General features: G+C 45.4%; 1 protein-coding gene across 1 annotated transcript; it reads left to right on the top strand.

The window, feature by feature from the left end:
* The first annotated feature begins 1,765 nt into the window (after positions 1–1,765).
* On the top strand, positions 1,766–22,418 carry WHAMM (WASP homolog associated with actin, golgi membranes and microtubules). The gene is made up of 10 exons (XM_066635595.1): positions 1,766–2,461; positions 7,402–7,575; positions 8,807–8,957; positions 10,391–10,560; positions 12,344–12,509; positions 13,080–13,267; positions 14,997–15,083; positions 16,228–16,323; positions 17,391–17,829; positions 18,144–22,418. Exons 1-10 carry the CDS (start codon positions 1,892–1,894, stop codon positions 18,437–18,439), a joined length of 2,337 nt encoding a protein of 778 aa, XP_066491692.1. The 5' UTR covers positions 1,766–1,891; the 3' UTR covers positions 18,440–22,418.
* The last annotated feature ends 427 nt before the right edge of the window (positions 22,419–22,845 follow it).

Below are 22,845 nucleotides of genomic sequence, written 5' to 3'. Positions count from 1 at the left end.
CGAGAAGGAAGTCCCTCCCTCCAAGTAGACGAATGTTTTGAGCCTATGGAAAATGAAACTAAGCCTCACAGTCGCGTTTACTCACAAGTAAGCAAACATGCCTTGGCTGGTGATCAGGCCAGGCAAAGGGGAATGTGAAGTCACCAGAATGGTCCTGATCCGATGGAAATGGAGCTCAGCAAATGCTCCAGAAGGCAACCTTCCCCCCCCCCCATTAAAAAGGATCAAAACAGAGGCTTTGGCTGACAAGGTGAACTTTTTTGAGACTTGCAAAGCCAGGTGGATCCTGACAGTGATCTGGTTTAAACAGAAGTTCTTAAATTGAACTGGGCACTGGGTAGGGCTGAAAACCTTACTGGTTTTGGAGGGGGCGTGTTATTACAGGCAGGCTACAGAGGAAATTCTCTTGGTGGAACAGGGCTGGCTTCTGCCTCTTTAATTATTTGTTTTACTTTAATTATTTACTTATTTTAATTTACCTGATAATGTCACTTCCACCATGACATCACTTCTGGTGGGTCTTGGACAGATTATCATTCTAAAAAGTGGGTCCCAGTGCTAAAAGTTTGAGAACTGCTGTAATAAGGTGTTAGTAATTGACCCCCGGGGGGGGTGACACCACTAGTGACCAAAACCACTAAAATCACAGTTTGGAGGAATAATACCAGCTTGTTATGTATCCATCAATGCGTAATTTCATGCAGAATGTGTTCTATCTTTGTTCTATCAAAAGGTACAGCCAAAAAACCAGTGGGGGCAGAGTGATGGTACATCACCATACCCACCACCTGGGGTGTTGCCCCACCCACTGCGTGGGGGGTGACACGCTTGCATCCCGCACACAGTGACGCGAACCCTAGTGACGCCACTGTATCTTTTACATAAGGCCCAGTGAACTAATTTGGCCACATTATTGTGCTGTTCTTTGTAATCGGTGTTGGCTAATAATAATAATAATAATAATAATAGTGATGATGATGATGAGCTTAAATCCTGTATGAACTATGGGCAAATAAAACTGCTGATGCCTGGTCCTGGATGCTGGCATTTTGTTTATCAACAAGCAGTGGCATCAATGGGGGGGGGGTTTGCAGGCTGCACTGGTTGACGCGTATGGGGGGGAAACCACTACTAGCCAACATTTTTAAAAATCTTGGTATTTTCAAATCATACCATCATGTTATATATCAATTGATGTGCAACGTCACACAGAACGCAATGAAACCAACTGCACTGAAATGAAAGCGGCTATGAAGGTCGAGGTTCGAATCTCCCCTCGACCACAAAGCTTCCTGGGTGACCTTGGGCCAGTCACTTTCTCTCAGCCTCACCTACCTCACAGGGTTGTTGTGAGGACAGCAGGATGGGAGCAGCTGTCTACACCATCCTGGGCTCTTTGGCGCAAGGGCGGCATAAAAATGTGAAAAATAAAATAAAGTTATAGCCCACCCAAAACTTGCGAGGGCGGGGCCATGGCACGTCACCACGCCCACTGCCTGGGCTTTGTCCCGCCCACTGCATAGGAGTTGATCCATCCTCGCAGTGGCTGATGCAAACCCCAGTGACGCCACTGCCTGGATGCCTGCATCAGGCTTCTCCAGCAGGGCTCCGACTCCCAGCGCATCTCCTCCTCTGACATCAGCACCCAGCTGATGTGGGAGGAGCAAAGGGGTGGGTCTCCTCTCCAGCCAATGGGAAGGGGCAGCGACGAGTGACGTCATCAGAAAGTAGCAAGAGTGTCCCCCTCCCCTCCCCCAGCCTTTGTTGTTTTTGTTTCACTTGGAGCGCAACAAAGTTTCTGGGGTTCTAGAACGTTGGCGCGCCGAACGTTCGAAGCTCGCAGGCTCGCGCGCCAGGCCAGGGGAGGCTAGGCGAGGCTGCCCGCAGCGCGATGGACGGGGAGCCGCAGCCCGACAGCCTGGAGGGCTGGGTGGCCATCCGGGAGGACGCCTTCGGCCGGCCCGAGGGGGCGCCCCACAAGCTGCGCTTCCTGGTAGCCTGGAACGGCGTGGAGGGCGGCTTCGCGCTGACCTGCCACAACCGCACCCTGCAGGAGCGGCCCGGGGGCGCCCCGGCCGGGGCGGAGGAGCAGCCCAGCTGGGCGGGCCTGTTCTCCCCGCAGGCCCTGCAGGGCGCGCACCGGCAGCTGGCGGCCCTGGACGCGCGCCTGGAGCCCTGCTTCCCGGCCCTGCCCGCCGCCCTGGCCGGCTCCGGCGGCGGCCTCTGGGCGCTGCTCTTCCCCGGCTGCCCGGTGCTGGCGGAGGCCGAGCTGGAGGCGCTGTGCCGCCGCCTGGAGCGCTACCTGGACTGCGCCCTGGAGCTGTGCGGCCGCCGCGCCCTCCTGGACACGCTCTTCGCCCGCGACCCGCAGGAGGAGGACGAGTACTTCGAGAGCCTGCACGAGTTCCGCAGGAAGGCGCTGAAGGGCCGGCTGAGCGGTGCCAAGGACGCCCTGCGCAGGGTACCGCCGGGAGGGCGCGGGCGGCGGGAGGGTGCCGGGGACGCCCGTCTGCCTGCGGGGGCTGGAGGTCTGCCCCGTCCCAGGTGCCACCAGGTGGATGAGGTGGCAAGCCTGCCCACACTTTCCTGGGAGCGAGACCCGCTGGCCCTGTGGGACTTGCTTCTGAGTAGACACGCATAGGACTGGGCTGTGCACCGTCTTTCAGGGTGCAGTGGGTGAGCTCACAAATGCTGTCACTGAACTGGAGTAAGCCCAGCGCTCCTCAAACTTTATAGCACCAGGACCCACTTTTTTAAAGTGCCACCCTATCAGGACCCACCACAGTAGTGATGTCATTAACCTAGGAGTGATGTCATGACCAGAAGTGACATCATCAGGCAGGAAATTAACACCCCCATTCAACAAAATCAAATCAATTAAGGGCACAATCCTAACCCCTTATGTCAGTGCTTTCCAGCAATGACATAAGGGCAATGTAGCTCCTAGGTAAGGGAACAAACCTCCCCTTACTTTGAGGAGGCCTCCGTGAGTGACTCCCAACTGCAGGATGCAGCACATGTCCCATTGGCACCGCCATGCCAGTGCTGGAAAACACTGACATAAGGGGTTGGGATTTCGCCCTAAGTCAATTAAAAAATACTTTTATTCTACAGCAATGGTTCTCAAATTTTATAGTGCCAGGATCTACTTTTTTAGAAGCCAGTCTATCAGGACCCACCACAGTAGTGATGTCATTAACCTAGGAGTGATGCCATGCCCAGAAGTGACATCTTCAGACAGGAAATCTTTTAACACCCCCCCATATGACAAAATCAAATCAATTTACAGCCCAATCCTATCCACACTTTCCTGGGAGTAAGCCCCATTGATTCTAATGGGACTTACTTCTGAGTAGACATGCATAGGCTTGGGCTCTAAGTCAATTATAAATTTACAATAAGTATAAGTTTAAAAATTATTTTAAATAAAGAAGAACCCTCCTAATCCTCTCAAGCAGTTGCTGGTCTGTTTCCCTAAACATCCCAAAGGCTGCAATCCAATCCACACTTACCTGGGAGTAAGCCCCATTGACTATCATTGTTAAAAGCCTATACTTTTAACAGTCTACTAGGTATATATCTCTAATGTTTCTCCAAAATGCAGTCAAATACCATGGTAGCATCAAGCCTAATGTGTTAAAAAAAAAAGTACACATTGAAATGAATGGGGACCCACCTGAAATTGGCTTGCAACCCACCTAATGGGTCCTGACTCTTAGTTTGAGAAACTATTCAGTAGTAAGGCTGATCAGGGTTTCACCCCACTGCACAGTTACTCTGTTCTTCCTTAAGCAGAAATTCATCAGGGGCTACTTTTTCAGGCTTGGAAGATGATAAGGCGGTGGGAATATAAGCCTGGCCCACACCAAAGCCTGCTTAGTGCTGTTGCCCTCCACAACTGCTATTCAGAGTTAGGCTGCCTTTGAACATGGAGGTTCTGAGTGGTCATCAGGGCTATTGATAAGAGGCATATCCTCTATGAGTTGGCCCTGTCTTTTTATAGCCCCGTAAGCCAGTGGCTCTTCCAGCATCTTGTGGCAGTGAATCCCGCAAATGAATTTCACATGGTGTGCAGAAGCAATATTTTTTGTCTGTCCTAAATCTCCTATCAAGAGATTTCATAGGGTGACCAAGAGTTCTGGTATTATGGATTAAAAAAAAAAAAAAGGAATACTCACTTTTATACCACATCATGCATAATTTTATAATGTCCCCTCTCCCCATGCACCCCTGCACTAGGTTCCCTTCCCCAACTAAAAAGTCCCTATTTTTAAAGAGGAGTTGCACCTACCCACCTTGATAATTTTTAGTTGTCCTCTCCTAGCTCTGCCATGTTGTCTTTGAGATAGGGTGCCCAGAACTGTATGCTGTATTCCAACAGCAGTGAGCTGTACCTGTTGGATTTCCGCCTGTTGTGTAATTAAAGTTAAACAGCCTCAGTCTGGGAAAACAACTGGCTACTGTTCAATTTCCATTTCAGTTTGTATAGAATTATGCAGGCAACGAGTAACTGGTGACATTTGCAAAGCAGAAACGGACACCCCCTCTCCCCAGAAAGCCCTTCCAAAAACCAAAACTATTGCTGCCTTTAGAATTGGAGTCAAACTGTTATGCTGTGAGAGCCAACAAAAGCAGAACAGCAGTCCTGTGCAAAAAAAAGAAAAAAAATCTCTGTGCTATTCAAAAGCTTGGTTGGTAAATGCTAATATTCACTATAACTCATAGGCCCTTACACCTAAACATTGCTTAAGCCATTTTAAAGGTGAAATTAATCATTTTAAGGATGCTTTCAAACCCCTGTTGCCAGCAGAATTTATTAGCTACCTTTATGGCCACTCCCCACTTGGGATAACTGAAATTACTGAAGGGTAATGGACAAGGTCATGGCAACCACACATTTTGGTTTGGCTGCCTGGAGTTTGGTCACCCTGGAGTACAGTACAGTACTAGCTTTTTACAGGCTGAGAGATCTTGCAATGTTTCCCCTGTGGCCTGAAGTACAGGTTGTTCGAAACATAGGAACAAAACCATGTCTGAAGAAGCTTGCAGTTCCTCAAGCTCCTGGGTAGGACTGCACAGTTTGAAGTGGGTGTGAGAAATGGCTACCGCAAGGGGTTGAGAAGATGAACTGTTAGACTCGGGGCGGGAGCTGCTGCGTCCAACTTGGGATCAGCTCACCAGCCTGCTGTGCAGGCTTGATTCGTATGAGGCACTGGCTGCTTGGAAAAATTAAACTTTCCCAGTTGGTGCCACCATTGTATGTCTATTAGCAGCTAGCAATAACTCAGTGAAATGTTTTAGTCAGTGCCGCATGGCAATTCCATGGCAATAGAAAGCAATCAGCACCCTAAAGAGTATCAACAGCAATATATTTTTTCTCCTGCTGGACGTAATTGCTTCAGCTCTTCAAATTGTCCTTTGATTTGAAGCCTTAGCTCTTGCGCCTAATGATGGAACTTTTGCAGTGACTGATCACTGTTGCCATTTATATGAGTGAAACCTGAAGATTTGCCTTGCTGGCTTAGTCCAATCCAGCAGTGTGATTCCAACAAGGTCCAGCCAGGAGCTTCTGGGCACTATGAACCAGAATATAAGGGCATCAGCTTTCCTCTCTTGCTTGTTCCCTACATTTGATACGCAGAAGTTTGATCTCCTGTATACTGGGGTTCCATGGAGTATTCTTGACTCCTAGCCATCACCTGTGTAGTGTAGAGCAGGGGTCTTCAGTCCCCAGCCCGGGGGCCAGATGTGGCCCACGACAAGCCTCTATCTGGCCCACAGCAAGCCTCTGGACCCCTGCAAGCCTGTGGCCCGCTCAACCAAATGTGACCAGAGCTGTGCTCCAGTTGTGTCTGGAGGGTGTTCTGAGGGCCTGGGAGGCCATGTTCCTTCCCTCAGAATGCCTTCTAAAGGCCTAAAAACATCACTTCCTGGTTTTCCTGGAAAACCAGAAGTGATTTTTTGGGCCTTCTGAATGCCTTAGACCTTCTGAGGCTTTCTAATGTATTTATTTAAATGTTATATTTAAAATTTATTTTTCTGGCCCTCAACACCATGCCAGATATTTTATGTGGTCCTCTGGCCTAAAAGTTTAGATACCCCTGGTGTAGAGGTCTGCATGTTAAACTGGGCTGGGGGACCCAGGTTCAAGTTCTCACTCAGCCATGATGCCCATTGGGTGATTGTCATTCTCCATCATCTCACCCTACCTCACGGGGGAGGGGGGGTGGTTGTGAGGATTTAAGGAGGAAGAATCATGTATGCTGACCTGAACACCTTGGAGAAAGGATTTATTTATTTTATTAGAGACAGAAGCATAATAATAATACAATCCAGTGTTTCACATCAGGACACCCACAGCAGAACATCAGGACATCCGTAAGTGTGGGCACGCTCCTGTTTTTACACACAGAATCACTGCCTGACCCCACCTCTCTTACTCATTCATGGTGGTATCTGTTGGATTATTGTATCCATATTCACTGCAAAAGGCCTATTCTGCTTGAACTTCTACAGCAAGTTGCGATGGTTCTAACTGTTAACATTTGGCACTTTCTAAAGGGAGAGTGTCTCTCATTAGAAACAATGAGAGAGAATGGGTCTCTGCCCCAGGATCTTACAATCTCAAAATTGGCACAAGGGAGACAACCAATGAAAGGGAGTGGCCATGGAAGCAGGGATAAGCATGGGAGGAATAGGCATTTGGCATCATAGCTGGGCATCATATGATGCCAAATAGGCATCATAGCTGGGTGAGTTAAGGGAACAGGCATGGATGTGTTGGTGTGTAGATAATGATGGAGACCAGGGAGGTTGTGAAGGTAAGGATGAGAAGTTTATGCAGGATCTTGGTGCAGACAAGAAGCTGGTATCGTGATTTATGGGTGGGGTACATCACGTGGTCAGAATGATGAGATGGACAGCAGGAAGACAGCTAGTGTTCTCTAATGCACCTGTACTGTACGTGTATAGAGGGAAACTTCAAAAGGGAATCTTGAGAATTTTACCCTAAGAGGCAAAAATAGTGGCAGTAATTTTACCAGGGACAGGGACTGTCCCTAGTAAATGAGGAAACTGAGTCTGTTAAACTGTCTTCTCTATGAATGTGTCGGATCCTTGTTGTGAAGCCATCCAAAATAGTGGCTGTGATCATGTCTTGCAGAGATGAATTCAATGCCATATGTTAAGTGCAGGGGCTTTTGTGGGATGGGCATTGGACACAGTGCCTTCTGAACAGTGTTGCTCCTCACCTTCCATTCATCTTGAGGAGTCTTCCTTATGTGGTACAAGCAAGGAGATTTTCTGTTTAAATTAGCAGAAATAGTGAAGCTCTGATTGACTCCCCCAGTTCTGCAAAGGCCACAACCCCCTGTTAACTGCGGAACTGTTTTGCCCACGCAGGTTCTCCATCAGCACAGAGACACTGACAAGTTGGTAGCCTTAATGGAACTTTACGACGAAGAAGATGAAACTTATTGGGAGCTGGTTACTGTGGCAACCCAGTTCTATCAATATTTATTGCAGCCATTTAGAGATATGAGAGAACTGGCAACGTTATACAAGTTGGAGATTCTGGTAGGTTTCTCTTTCCAGCTTTTTCCCACTGAAATGGAGAGTCCAGCAATTGTTTTAAATTGCGCTCCCAGTTTAAAATACTGAATTGAATGGACTATATGTGCCCTCCAGTCTTGTGATTTCAAATGTACCCTTTGCATGGGATGTAGTGATATTGCCACCTGATAGCTAAGTGGTCTTTCCTGATCTGTTGATCATCTGACCTGTTGCAAACTCTGTGATGTAGTAGCTTAGAGGCTGTGAATCAGGACTTCCCTGGTTCACTGAATCTCTGCCATGAAGGTAGCTTTAGACCAGAAGTGGGCAAACTCTTAACTTAGGGATCCTAGACCTTTAACAATAGTGTAAGAGAGAGCTTGTCTGTGAGATGACAAGCTGCACCTGCTGAAATTCCCTCTTCTTTAAGGGTATAAGATCCCTAAAGCGATATATAAATATTGTTAATAATAACACAGACCTACAAAATTGAGGGTCAGAAAAGTTTTTCCCAAACTTTATGGTGGTTTGTTATGAATTTGGGGTGCCGATTCCAAAAATGGCATCCGTTTTGCCCTATCATGTCTAGTTTTGGAGATATAGTATAGCCTCATTAGCAAATGGTTCAAGCAGCGTCCTCATGAGGAAGCCTACACCATGGCTTCCTCATGAGGAAGCTGCTTGAACCATTCACTAAAGAGGCTATGCCATGTCTCCAAAACTAGACGCGATAGGGCAAAACGGATTTTTGGAATCAGCACCCCAAATATACCCAGGATTTGGTGTAACATTTAAGGAAGCAAAATGTTTGTTGGCCTGTGTAATGAATAATAATAAAGTTGAAAGTTTGCTCACCCCTGCTTTAGATAAGCCACTCCTTCTCAGCCTCAATCTTCCTCAATTGCATTATGAGGATAATAATACTTGCCTTAAAGGGTATTTGTAAGGACTGAATCAAGATACTAGATGGGGAGGCAGTGCATTCTGTTATTATTAAAATATTCGTATATTACATTTTCCAGCTATCCATGTGACTGAATCAAATGGCTAGAAAATACGATTGCGAATTTGCACTGGAAAAGAATTCCTATAGAATACTGTGTACTAGTGAATAGCTGCAGCAATGGGATGAATCTAAATCTGTCACAGCACAGCTGTTGTAGCCGTTCTTGACTGTTTCTCTCTTGTATGATGTGCGCCTTTTGCACTGCTCTGACAATGTGTTTTAACTGAGAGAAAGAAGGGTTCTCTGCAGAAATCTTTGCAGGCTGGTAGGCTGGGCCCCAAGAGGATCGAGGCTTTGCAAAAGGAAGTCGAGGAGTGGACAGAGCAAGCCGAAGAAGCTACCTGCTCCATTCAAGACATCACTGTTGGTTACTTCAAGGAAACTGTGACCGCATTAGCAGGTGAGGGCAGAGGCAGCCCTACTATGAGATGGATAAGGCGGGGCAGGTGCTTCCGAGAGCAGATTTGGGGCCTCAGTGCAGAGTAACCCTGTCTGACCCACGTAGTCTGCTGAGAAGTTTCCCTGCACAAGACTCCCTGAAATGCATACAACTTGCACAAGAGTACACGAGGCCTCGTGAAGTGTGCAAATATGTACATTTCAAGGAGGGCTGCTGCAGGTGGGTCCCTTTAGGGAGAAGGGCAGGATAGAAATAAAGTTTATTATTATTATTAGGGAGTCTGCTAATTTGGATTTTCCACGTTAATATATTTTGCACCAGTCCAGGGTGGAAGCTTAATGCATGACTCTCACAATGAAGCATTCTGGATCAGAATGACCCAATTAAAGAATGGGTTTCAATCAATAGTTAACATTTATTAAAAGCATTTTAACTGTCCAGAGCACATCATATATATTTTAGCTATTGATGATATTTGCATTCCACCTTCCTCCAAGGAGGTCAGAGTGGATTGCTTGCCAAGCCCCTTGTTCTCCTCACAACAGCCTTGTGAGGAAGGCTAGGCTGAGAGAAAGTGACTAACCTAAGGTCACCCAGTACAATTCATACTGAGTGGAGAGTTGAACCTGGATCCTGGTCTAGAACAATAATCACTACACCACACTGCCTCTCAGGTCAGCCTAGTAATCCGTACCAAAGCCTGTGAGATAGACCAGCGCTCCTCTGCTTGTTTATTATAAATATTTGCATCCCACTCTGTCAGCCCAAAGACTTTCAAAGCAGCTTTCAGTTTCAAAAATAGGTTTTAAACTGTTGCCATGTTGTAGTTGGGGTCAAGTGGCTGGTTTAAGGCCAGCTGACGAGACAAACTTCCATAGCCCATGTTCACACCCATTCTGTGAAACCATCTCTTGGTGTAAGATGTTGCAGGGCACATGGTCAGTCATCTTGCTGAAGGTAAGCAGGGCTAGGACTGGTCAGTGCCTAGATGGGTGACCATATCGGAGCCCTATGTTGGAGTCCCACCTTGAGTTCTGAAAAGGAAGGAATATGATAGAAATTTAATAAAAATATTTGAGTAGCTGCCAAAGGGCCCAGTCCTACCCAATTTTCCAGTGCCAGTGCAGCTGTGCCAATGGGGCATGCACTGCATCTTGTGGTGGGGCAGCAGTCACAGAGGCCTCCTTAAGGTATGGGAACGTTTGTTCCCTTACCATGGGGCTGCATTGTGGCTGCACCGGGGCTGGAAAATTGGCTAGGGTTGGGCCCAAAGTTGTCTAAAGCTGTTACAGTTTTTTCTTCTCTTTGCAGAATGTCCAGAGACATTTCAAATGCCATTCAGTTCAATATGTTCCTGTTTTTGAGTAGACTCAAAAGTAGCAACATGGCATTTTAGTTGATTTTTTTTTTTTTGCCCCTTTCTCTTCTGACAGCAATGCAGAAACAGATGGAACAAGACCGAAAGCGTTTTGGCCAGGCTGCCTGGGCATTGGCTTCTCCAAGGCTGGAAAACCTGAAGTACTTATTAGCGAAAGAGACCCTTCAGTATATGAGAGCCAAAGAATTGTGCCTGAACCACAGAAGAGCTGACATTAGGAAGCAAGTAAGGATATATAGCAAGATCTGATGCACTGAATCAGAGGGTTCTGTCTGAGGTTCAGTCTGAGGGTTCTGTCTCATTCAAGTTCATCAGTGGCGGTTTGTTTTTTTTAAACTCTCTGGTTCAGGCCCTAATTTGATAACCAGTTCTGACTCATCAAACTAGTCTAGATATGTTTCATGCAGAATAATACCAAACTCTTCCACTTGCATTGGAATTCTGGAAAATAGATACAGCAATATGTCTTTAACTTGAGAAAAATAATTACTTTAAACTGTTTATTTTAAAAACATTTTTTTGCAACTTTTTACAAACAAAATACACATAACAGGTTTTGGTTATTTTTAAACCAGGGAAATAAAACATTAGTGTTACAAATGATGAGTGCCTGATTATCAAACTGCTTATGTTGAACCACTTACCACTTTTTGGGTTCAGGGGTTCAGTTTTGATACAGGTTCAAGACAACTAAGAGATTTTGAATTCAGGTTCTGGCCTAGTTTGCTGAAAAAAATAAATCTCTAAAACAATTTTTGGGATCAAGGTCGGTTGTTCCACATGTTGTTTCTCGTTTGGTTTATGTTTCAATGTGTTATGTCAAATCTGAAGCCCAAGAGGTACCATCACAACTCGTCTTTGGTGGGCCGCTGTGAGATACAGGAAGCTGGACTAGATGGGCCTATGGCCTGATCCAGTGGGGCTGTTCTTATGTTCTTATGTCTTCATGGCCTTAGATCTCAGAAGCCGGAGAAAAGGAAGTTCTTCACAAAATATGGTGTGATTGGTAGAATTTGCTGTCACCAGATGTGGTGATGGCCACTAGCTTAGATGGTGTTAGAAAGGGATTAGACCAGCAATTTTCAACCACTGTGTCGTGGCACATTGGTGTGCTACAAATGGACCACAGGTGGGAGTCTGAGGGAGGATCATTTATTAGTAGGAGCACTGGGGGATGTGAGCCCCCTTCCAGCAATGCGGTGTGCCTTGTCAGTTGTCAAAAAATTGATGGTGTGCCTTGACTATTTTAGTGCCTTGTCAGTGGTCATGAGATGAGAAAGGTTGAAAATCACTGGTCTAGAGCAGTGGTTCCCAATCTCTAGGAGCCCACGGACCACTGAAGCTAAAATTGGATTCATTGTGGACCACATGCAACTCCGCCCATCTCCTGCACACAAAAATACAATTAAATTTGGTAGTCAGTGGGGGAGCATTCGGTGAGACACTATAAGTGCTGACTGTGTGTGGTCCATTCTCTGCCCTCTGTTGTGGTCCATGGAGAAGCACTTTCAGTGATTGAAGGTGATTTTTTTTTTTTTCCAGAGACCTCTTTTCCTGAGGACCACATCTCAGGATCTCGCGGGCCATGAGTTGGAAACCCCTGGTCCAGAGCAATGATTTTCAACCTTTTTCTTCTCATGGCACACTAGCCTCTATGGTCCTCTCTATGATCTTCGCCTTTGGGATGTCACTTCTGGGTAACTCAGGTTCTGTGACTCTTGTTTCTAGGGCAACTGTCTGTAGTGACAAATTGTCTGTCCCTCTTCCTATGCTGGCTTTCAGTGCTACATACAGTTGCCCTAGAAACAAAGCAACAGAACCCAGAAGAGTTTTTCAGAGATTTTTCAACTCCAAACTGCCACAGCACATCTGTAGGCCTTTTGTGCAACAACAAAATGCCATGCGCGCCAGTTGAAAATCACTGGTCTAGAGGGTCTGGAGCATATGTTCAGCATCTCACTCCTGGTCTTGATGATGCTTCCCTTCCTCCTTGTCTGGAATTGTGCAGATGGAGTCGCTGGATGAGCAAGAAAATGACACAGCTTGTGTTGAACAACTGGAAATAGAATATTATGAGACACAGTTGGAGCTGTATGAGGTGCAGTTTGAGATATTGAAGAATGAAGAAATGCTTCTCGTTACACAGCTGGAGACGTTAAGGAGACGGATGAAAGGTAAGGAGGGAGGAGGGGGGCTTACCATTTCTCTACTTGGGGGGGAGAAGGCAAGATCATAGCATTGCTTTGGGGCAGGGAGAGGTCACAGGTCAGTTGCAGAGCACCTGCTTTATATGCAGAAGGCCCCAGGTTCAGTCCTTTGTAGCATCTCCAGAGAGGGCAAGGAAGGTCCCTTCCTGAAATCCTGGAAGCTGCTGCCAGTCCATGTAGGCAATGGACTCAGCTTAAGGTGGCTTCAAATGTTAACAGTAAGAACAATCTCGGAAGCTAAGCAGGGTCAGGCCTGGTTAGTACTTGGATGGGAGACTGCCTGGGAATACCGGGTGCTGTAGGCTTATACCATAGTCTTTCAAGACTGAAGGTTGCCAACCAAGAACAATAAATCATGCAGGGCACAACAGGCAATCTCCTTTGTGCACTGGGTACTATTGATGTTCCTGGAGCCATTAATTATTGAAGTAAACTCACTGCTACATCCTATTTGGGAGTTCCTGGTTCAGAACCATTTAAATTACTTTCTAGATATTTTGTTTGGCACTCTTTTATCACTCAGCTTTGCCTTCCTAGAGATTCAGGACGAAGTCATTTATTACGACACCTGTGAAAATCCTGATGAGTTAGAAGCTGCTGAACCAACCCCAGAGCTGACCCATGTGCCTTCCTCAGAAATGCTCCAGCTGAGGCAGAAGACCCAGCAGTTGGAGACGAAACGTGGGATTATCTGCTCCCGGAGAGCCTATCTCAGGAACAAAAAAGTAAATGGTCCAGGTTGTTCAGGTGTGCGATTGGCGCAGCCCAGGGCTGTGTGTGTGTGTGTGTATGTTCCATGGTCCCACAGAAGCACAATGTGGAATAAGTTATTGGCTGGCTGCTGTGCTGTTTGTCAAATTCATGATTCTGGCTCCATGTGGGTTTTGACAATTTATTTATTAAATAGGGGTCTATGCAGCTTCCTAATAGGACCCTTCATGCAGGCCTGCAATGGGGTTTTCCTAGTGCAAGGAAAGGGAGGGCTGAGAGTACCAGCTAAGCTGCACTTGGGGACAGTGCACAGTTAATTCAGTGCGCCTGAATGTAGCATATGCATAATGAATTCTCAGAATTAGGAGACTTTCAACTTGTTGTTGTTTAAAACCACTTTCTAGCTCTTGTACTATGAATATGTTTGGTCCTTGCCTGCTGAAAGCTCCAAAGCAGTGGGGAGGGCTGGATAAGATTTCTGGTATTCACGGAGTCTGAACTTCTGTGCTGTGTAGTCCCTGGTCCCCTTCCCATAACTGGGAGAAGTAGAATAAAGTTATTATAATTATCTGTAATTATAGCTGTAATGCAATTTGCATAATTCAGCAATTTTAGTAGAGGATTTTGATGCTCTTAGCACAGAGCACCCACCGCTCTTAATGGATGGTTATGCTGGAGAAAGGGGCATTTGAGGTGTGAAATTCAAAGGTTTTGGATAGTGGGGTGGGAGTAAACCTGGTACCTGGTTGGCCTGAAATAAGGTAGTGAAATAGTGGGATGAAGACAGGCACAAAATTTACCAGGACAGATCCTAAGGGAGGACATTTATCAGGGGGAAGGAAAGAATCAGAAAATTCTGAACTGCAGGAGAACAGTCAGTATGACTGGGTTTTTCAAACTATATCTGAAGAAACAGGGGATTTTTTTGTAAACTTATCTGGTGTTCCTCATCAAAAAGCTCAGCTTCTTGGCAACCCATCTTGTTCATCACTATCCATCTTCTCATGGGATCATAGGACATTTGTGTGTAAGACCCCAGAGTAGAAAACTTGGTTTGAAGTTTGGGTGTGTATGAAATTGTCCTACCACCACCACCATCACCCAGCTCATCTTTTCCCAGAGTTTTGCAGTAGCACTTCTTTGGGTGCCTGGTGGGCAGTATTTTAATTTCTCGTAAGTTCCCTGGGAATGATGCAATGATATCACATAGTGCCATTCTCAGGGACTTATGGGAAATTCAAATGGTAGCTACCCAGCACCCAGAACAACACCACTAGCACTAAGGCCTTTCTTTCTCTCCACTTTCATCCCATTTCATGCTCCTGAAAATCACACCTAAGTCTTCCCCCTCTCTTTTTGCCACTTGTGAATAGGGGTGACAAAATGGAGGGAGTCATTTTGGGTCAGCTGTCTGTTCTAAACTGAGGGCAGGCGTCCCATGGCAATGGTGCGGCCCAAGAGTTCTAACCAGTGTCCTTTATGACTCAAGCGTGTATCTTAGAACATAACCCAGAATTCTTTGCAAAGATGCAGGGCATGTATGCACAAGAAGAGGAGGAAAATGTTCCCTGAAGCTGGAATGTTTGCAGACCTCTGCTGTGACAGGTTCTGAACTTGCGGAATCCCTCTTTGTGATCCTTGTTCAGGCCTCTGGGCTTCACGTGAAGTTATTTTTTAAAAGAAATGCAGCCACATTTCAAAGTCCACTGACAAGGATTTTTGGTCTGGTTTCTTTTCTGTTAGGATCAGTGTGAAGAAACCCGCCATCTCCGGCTCCAGGAGGCTCAAGAGAGCACCCGGCATTTCCTGCAACATCACAGCATCCAGATTGTATGTATCCTGAAGAAAAATGGTAGTCTGTGTGGGGTGGTTCCGGCAGAGCTATAGCCAGTCTTGTTCAGATGCTGCAGTTCTATGGGAGTACAAGGAAAGTGCCAAGACACAGCTTCATGAGAATCTTGGCTTCTTTTTTTTTTTTGAAGTTTCTAGTCCCTGTGATGCAGTGATATGCTTGAAAGTGCCAGCCGATCTCAAAAGTGTGGGGTTTTGCATAGGTTGAGAGCAGGGCTTCTGTGCCTAGCCTTCATTGCACTCAGATTCTTCCCCAGGTTAACAAAATGAGAATAAAGTATACAAAGTTGTAAACACTGCAGAATGAAGTATGCAAAATGCACGCACACACAACAATTTGCATAATATATATCAAATATATATTTGACATAGGATTTGGCTGCTCTGGGCACAAAATCCTATTGGGGGGTATGCACAACCCAAGTTCTAATCTTTTTCTAAAGTTTCAAGGGAGTTAATAGTCATGCTGTAATTCAATTATTTTCTGGATAGTCCATGGCTATGTGACTTTTGCAGTGCTATGATCATGTTGTGCCAGTGCAGAAATTTAAATCAGGCTTGATGTTCAACACCTGGAGAGTTCCTGTTTTCTTTTTAAAAACAAAGCCAAGTTGCTAGAGCTTAAGGCTGCAAAGATGGACTTGAGTCTGTGTGAACAAAGGGAGAGGGAAATCAGTGTAGGATTTTTAGCGGTTAAACTATGGGACACAAATACCCTACACAGCTTTTTACCCCTCCCTTGAATAACTGACAGAAGATTAAATGATGCAATGCCCACTGTGCATGATTTATGTAAATATGCATAATTTATACCAGTTATAGAATTCAGCTTATCATGCTGCAGAATTTTGGATTCTGATATACAGCCCTGATGTATAGACTTGACTGTTCTTAAATTCAGAGTATACATAGCCCTTCAGTATTCTTGTTTCCATTTTCTGACCTTTTTACAGATTGGGAACAAATAATTACTTTTGCATTTTCATTTCTGGACTTGAATTTGAACCCAAGACCCTGTGCTTTCATCTCCAAGCTAGGCCGCAGGGGTTCTTCCTTGTGCTAGGAGTGGGGTAGCAAACTCCTGTGTGCATGTGTATTTACTTTGACTTGTTTTCAAATGCAGAAGAGAGACAAGAAGAAAGAAGATGAGAAAAAGAAAAAAGCTTGGATTAAACAGGAGCGACAGAAAACCCTGGAGAGGCTAAAAACATTCAAAGAGGTGAGTACCGCAGTTTGAGTTGTTCTCAGTCGGTTTCCAGGCATGATGGAACCTTTAATTTTTATGTATTGATTGCTTTCCAGTGACCTTTTTCCATATAAAGTGGACGGAGAAGTGTAGAGTAAGAGTAAGAATGGAGGCTGTGCACATCAAGAGAGATTATGTGGCCTGTAGGTTCCCCTCTGGGAAGAAACATTAGAGCGTGGGTTTGTCTAGTCAATTCTGTGTCTCATTGCAGTACATCAGATAATTCCAGGAAGCCTGAAAACTGGATATGAAGGCAGTATCGTTCCCTCTTGTTCTCCTCTGCCATTGCAGCTAATATCCCTGGACTGACCAGATATCATCTATAGGAGGGAGACTCCTCTTTGGCAGTAACCGTGGGAATCCCAAGTGACTAGGTGGTGAGGAGGTGCTGGTGAGCCTCGAAAGTTCTATAGCCAAATAGTTCCTTGTTGATAGGGAAACAAAACTAGCTAGAGGCCTAGAATTATTCCCTTCCTCCACTCTGGGCCTGCAAGTTACCTGGGTGAGAATTCAAGAGGTGGAATGTGGACACATGTGCAAAAGTTTTCAGAACCAAGAGATTCTGTACTTAAAGCAAGTAATGAAAGTTGATTTATCGAGGTTGCCTAGATAGAGCCACAACTTTGATTTTGGGAAAAGGTATGGCACCACAGGGAGCAGCATCCCTCCCAAAACATAATTCCAGTCTGACTTGGAAGCTGACCAGGTAGGCTTTGCTGTAGCCACCTGTTGAGGATAACTTCAAATATATCAACTTGAGTTGGGGTGGAGCACAAGAGTTAAGGGTGGGATACAACTCTGATAATATTTTTATCGGGCAGAAAATAAGTTCTCATGGCACCTTAAGGACTTACTGATTTATTGTGGCTGACGCTTTAGTGGCCATTGAAAGCTTATGATGAAACAAGAACCTCTCAGGTGTTTGCTGTAACAGGCTAACACAGTGCTCCCCCCCCTCCCCTGGAGAGTTTCAAGCTGTGATGCCAGTCCTTATGGTTTCTGTAGTATTGATAGAAACATGGAGATATTTCACCTTGCAGAAATGTCCGGCTCAATTTGTGCTGAAGACATCCCGGTCCCAGCCTCGGAACTCCAAGCAGTCACACGGCGTGTCCCGGAGGACTCCAGTGGTAGCATCCCTCCAGCCATCAAGTAGGCCACCTGCTAAGCAGTCCAGGACTGCTCATCTAGCACAAGCCAAAGGCACCAAGGTACCACGACAAAAACCTCCAGCAGATGTTTCCATCCAGATTTTTGTTCCCCCGAGTGACCCAAAGCAACACATAAAAAGCGAAGATGTGCCATTGCCACCGCCACTGCCGCCGCCGCCACCTCCTCCACCGTTGCCGAAGGCCCAGACAACAGCACAAGCCAAAGAGAAACCACTGCCCCTCGTGCATGAAGGAGACCCTCCTAGAGGAACTGACTCCACGGAGAAAACGGGCAATGCATCCAGGTGCACAGCAAACAGCTGTACAGGTAAAGAGACACTTTCTGTGCATTTTGTGGTTGACCATATTTATATAGCTCCATCAATGTATGCAGTGTTCATAAAGAGTAACTTTGAAATAAATGTAATTCTTTTTTCTCTTTAATTTCTTTTTTTCTTGCATAGAGTTCTGGGGGGAAAAACGCAGGCAGATTATTTTGACACAAAGTTCACAGAAAACAGTGAGCACAGAATAAACCAAATTAGGAGACGCCTTTCTGCAAATCCTTGCACGCTCCTGTTTGTTCTTTGTGTTGCTGAACCCCATCTCCTGAGAATAACCATTTTGCTTGCTCTGCCCCAGGAACCATGGACGAGGTCTTGGCTTCACTGAAGCGTGGTGAAATTCTTCTTCGTAAAGTGGAACCGCCCCGGTTGGCGTTGTCTTCTGGCTCCTCCCTCAATGACAGCATCCTCGCTGCCATACGACAAGGCGTTAAACTGAGGAAAGTTAGTCAAGAACCCAAGACAGACATTGAGAAAGGATCCAGCAATGAGCTGGAGAGAAGCATAAAGGCAGCCATCCAGAGAATTAAGAAAGTGTCTGCTGACTCGGAAGAGGATGAAAATGACCCCAACAGCAGTGATTGGAACAGTTAATGCAGGGGGTTTCAGACTGTCTTCTGGAGAGTCCTGGGACTCCTTGGAAGCTTATCAGGGATTCTCAGTGATAAGAGCATCCTGGAAAGGCAGGGAGCCTTTCACCGCCAGTCCTCTGCAAGGGTACAACCACAGGAGAGCTCTGAATGCGTTCTTTGAATGCATGTGGTGCAGAAGGGAGGTCCAATAGGTTTGGCCAGCGACCTGTAGGCCCAGCCAGTTCCAGGTTTGAACAGACCCTCAGCGAGGTGCACTCTGGTCAGCCCCTGCCCCCCTTTTTTGGGTTCATAGTTTTATACTGCTCTGCCTCCAAGGAGCTCAGGGTGGTGTATATAGTTCCTCCCCTCCTTTTGTCCTCATAGCAATCCTCTGAGGTAGCTGAGGCTGAGTGATAGGGACTGGCCCACCAGAAAGCATCATCACTGAGTGGGGATTTGAACCTGGATCTTCCAGATCTTAAGTCCAACTCCTGAACCATCACACCAGCCATTACACTACACTACACTTTTTAGTGGCTGAGCCCTCCCCCCCCCAATAGTGTCAAGGGGCCTTGCTGGTACACTCAGGTGCCATTGTTCCTCCTCAGCTCCTCTAGTACTAGCTTAGTTTCAGGACATTATTGCGGGGGTAACGGAACCTTCTACTGGCAGCCACCGTTTTTTTCCACAGTGCCCCAGAACAATGTTAGGTTGAGGACTTTGTTGAGGAAAAATGATTGACTCGATTCTCCCTGGAGACTCAAAGATGCTTGGCAGTGGTGCACCTTGATAGCCTCCCCAGGATACCAAGTTCCTGCCAGGATCATGGATTGCACACCTTTGAACATGTCCCTTGTGCACACTCGAGTTCTGAAAGAGAGGAATTGTGGTGGAAAGGCTTCGCCCTAGAAAGACCATAGAAAGTTTGAAAGCCATAGACTTGTGAGAATCTGGTTATCGGGTTTACTGGCATGAAATATGATGCTTTTCTTGACTTTTGCACATTTTAGGAAGGGAATTGGCCATTCAGGAAACAGGCCTGCCTGTGTGCATTTCAGGTTGATTACACAGCAGCAAAGACCACCGAGAGCTCGTACAGTGAAACCTTTGATTCTGTTTTTAAATTATATCATTGTTGTGCTCAATGAAGTGTTAGAGTGATAGCTTTCTGTCAGATTGCCAGAAATCATCCAATCAATCAAAGCAAGAAAACAAATTAGCCCCTGACATTGTATAGTTAATTGGAAAATTACTTCAGGAGGCATTTTCAAAAGGAACAGAAATTGTCTTTCAAAGTTCATTATGCAGTTCTTAAAAATTAAAACAGGTATTATAAGAGTGAAATATGAATGGGGGTGCTTTTGCTACCTGTCCTAACAGCTCCTGTTCAAATGTGCACTTCTGTACTAACTAGTGAAAAGATATATTTATATTTTTTTCCTTAAATACAAATAGATTATTTCAACAATACTGTAAACTAACGCAATGCTGTGCGTTTATCACTGTAAACTAAAAGTGGAATCTCAAAAGTATTTTATACAGTATGTACCAGAACCCAAGACTTCAATACAATGCTGCTAAATTTGTGTGAGATTTTATAACATGCTTTTATAATTGTGCCATAAGCCAGCTACTAATTATGGGATGAATACCAGTTTGACAACTATATAAGGGAAGTCCAGGCTGGGTGAAGGATTAGTAAGGTGGCATCTCCCATACAACACAGGTCCAGACAAGGTTGTAGAACTGGTTGTAGCATGCTGGTTAAAAGACTCAACTTTGTTTGATTCTTGCCTCTACCTTAGTCACACAAGATGACCGCCCTCTCAACCGCTGCCCTTCACCCCTATCAGCAGTAGGGGCACATAATGTTCACTTTACAGGTTTACTGCATGGACTGATACATGTGACCTGGTTTGAACATTCAGAACACTTTACCAGATGCTATTAATGCTCTTGGTATCAGTGACAGCTTGTATCTCAAAAGATCGAGAGGGAGTGTGGGAGACAAGGCAAAGCCTGGATCAGGAGGTTGCTATAAGGAGGCTCTCTCAGCTGATTGTCTACCTGCCAAACTTCAGGGACCCCACACAAGGAGGAAGCAGTCACACAGGTATTGTATTGCTACCTGCTCCTCCTGCAGGGCCCTTCTCCATTTTTGTTTAGATTACAATGCGCTCCCCTAAAGGAGAGCAAGACACATAGCAAAACAAACCATACAAGCATATTTGAGTTAAGTTCATAGCACTTAGCAGGTCCCAAGTTCAGTATGGTTTCTGTCTCAATGATCTTTGCAACCAACTGACACCGACGTAGATTGGGCGGAAAGATAGCTTTCTCATGTCCATGCCTGCTGATTGCAGTGCTGAGCAGAGATTTGAACTGGGTCTTTTTCAATTAAGCCATTTCTGCCCAACATTGCCTGTACACATTAAGGATCCAATGTGTACACCTGTTGGCTGGGCAGAAATGGGTTAACTCAGTGGTACTCAAACTTTTCTGGCCAGTGGCTCCCTTGACCCCCATGGCTGTTGGCCATGACTCCCCATCATGTCCCTGATGGCTGGAAGTGACATCATTAAACAGGAAGTGGCCAGAAATATTAACTATATTAATCATATCATGAATTAAATGCAGATCCTAATATATTATTAATACACAGCAATATACATGCTTTATAAATGATCAGCTGCTGATCACTGTTGGAGACAGGATGCTGGAGTAGGTAGATTTTGTCTGGTCCAGGAAGACTCATTTTTTTAAACTCTGTAAGCATACCAGCAGAATTGTTTTATCAAATGAACTTTATGAACAACCAGTCTGACCAACATTACACGCACGCACACACGCATGCACACGCATACCCCTGTGGACCCCAATCTAACTAGTCATTTCTCCCATTCTCCTTGGATAGGATTGAACCCTTTATTAATTTAATGAAATTAAATTTTTCCAGCTGCTGGTGGGGAAAACAAAAATAGACCATGAAAATATATCAGAGCTGATATGGACTTAGTTAGGAAGCTGATTTGTCTCCTATACTAGGAGACAAGCTAGTATACAGCTCAAGCCTATGCATGTCTACTCAGAAGTAAGTCTCATTAGAGTCAATGGGGCTTACTCCCAGGAAAGTGTGGATAGGATTGGGCTGGCAATCACTTCATCAATGGCTGGTAAGTATTCTCTTCAAATAGCAAGATTCATCACTTAAAAAATACAGCCTTTCCTCTTCAGTCGAACAACAAGATGAATAAATCACTTTAAAAACAGTACCCTTTTTCTGCTCCTGGCCAAGTAAAGCATGTGCTTCTCTCTCCCCTCCTCCTTTGCCAACTGCATGGAAACAACTTTAAGACCCCTGGGAAGTTTTTTATTTGGGGAGGGGGAGGAAAGCAGGAAGATTTGGAGATTGAAAGGGGGGAGTGGAAGAGGGAGGGGGTTGAAAAGAGAGATTTCACTTTGAGGAGAAGAGATCCCAGGCTGGGAACTAGGAACCAACCAGGCAAGGATCAAGGAGGGTTTCTTTCTGACTGTCAGCAAGGGCAAGGACTGCAAGCTGAGCATGCTGGTACTTGCCAGATGGAGGTTGGAGTCGAAGAGCTTTGGAAACAACATGCAGCAAACACAGAAGGCGGCAGCCTCGGAGTGGAGGGAGAAGAGGGCGGGGCGGCAGCAGCCACTCTCGCAGCTGAGCAACTCCCATTTCTTCTGCTTTAAAAAAAAAAGCAAAGAAGACGGGCAGAAGATGGGCTCTTATTTTGCCCAGGGGTGTGACTGTATCACTTGGAGAGGACATCCCATGCCTCCCCTTTGAGTTCCTGGTGCCTCCCTAAAGAGCCGTGCCTCACAGTTTGAATAACACTGGGTTAACTCAAAACAACAATAGGCTACATGATGTATATATCATTTCACGCTTCTGTACTAAAAAGCATAAAATCTGGTGAAATATTCTGACAATTTAGCATGCCAATAAAGAAAATGTGTTAATTTTTCTTTAAAAATTATCCTTATTTCTTTCAGAGAGAGTATAATGTAAGCATCTAGGCTTTGACTACCTTCCATCTCTTTACACTTTCAATTTTAGTGGTTACCAAAAGGCTTAAAGAAATTTATTATTACAACTATCACTGTTCTGAAACATTTTTATTTTTTCACATACGGTATTTCATTTTTTCCCCCTAAGGAGGAAAAGTGCAGGAAGTGGTATGTATTTTTATTCCAAGGGCGTATTTTTATAAATTATAATCACTTTAAAAGTGTACTAGGTGGGTATCGAGTCAACAGATGCAACCACAGTCATTACCCTTGCATCCCCCAGTCCAGCCCATCATCCCACCCCCCTGCAGATTTCCCAGTTTATTTTTTCAGATATTTCAGGTTGTTTTTTTGTTTGGTTTTTCACAAAAATGAGAAGTGCAGAAAGCAGTG

This window comes from Tiliqua scincoides, chromosome 8, assembly GCF_035046505.1.
Source record: "Tiliqua scincoides isolate rTilSci1 chromosome 8, rTilSci1.hap2, whole genome shotgun sequence".
Classification (NCBI taxonomy): domain Eukaryota; kingdom Metazoa; phylum Chordata; class Lepidosauria; order Squamata; family Scincidae; genus Tiliqua; species Tiliqua scincoides.
Note: the sequence above shows the minus strand (reverse complement) of the source record. Positions and strands in the feature narration are given on the sequence as shown.

Coding starts and splice junctions, on each gene's coding strand:
- WHAMM (XM_066635595.1), top strand. CDS start 1,892: ATGGACGGGGAGCCGCAGCCCGACAGCCTGGAGGGCTGGGTGGCCATC. Junction 13,268..14,996: donor CCTATCTCAGGAACAAAAAA/GTAAATGGTCCA, acceptor CTTTTCTGTTAG/GATCAGTGTGAAGAAACCCG. Junction 17,830..18,143: donor CACAGCAAACAGCTGTACAG/GTAAAGAGACAC, acceptor GCTCTGCCCCAG/GAACCATGGACGAGGTCTTG.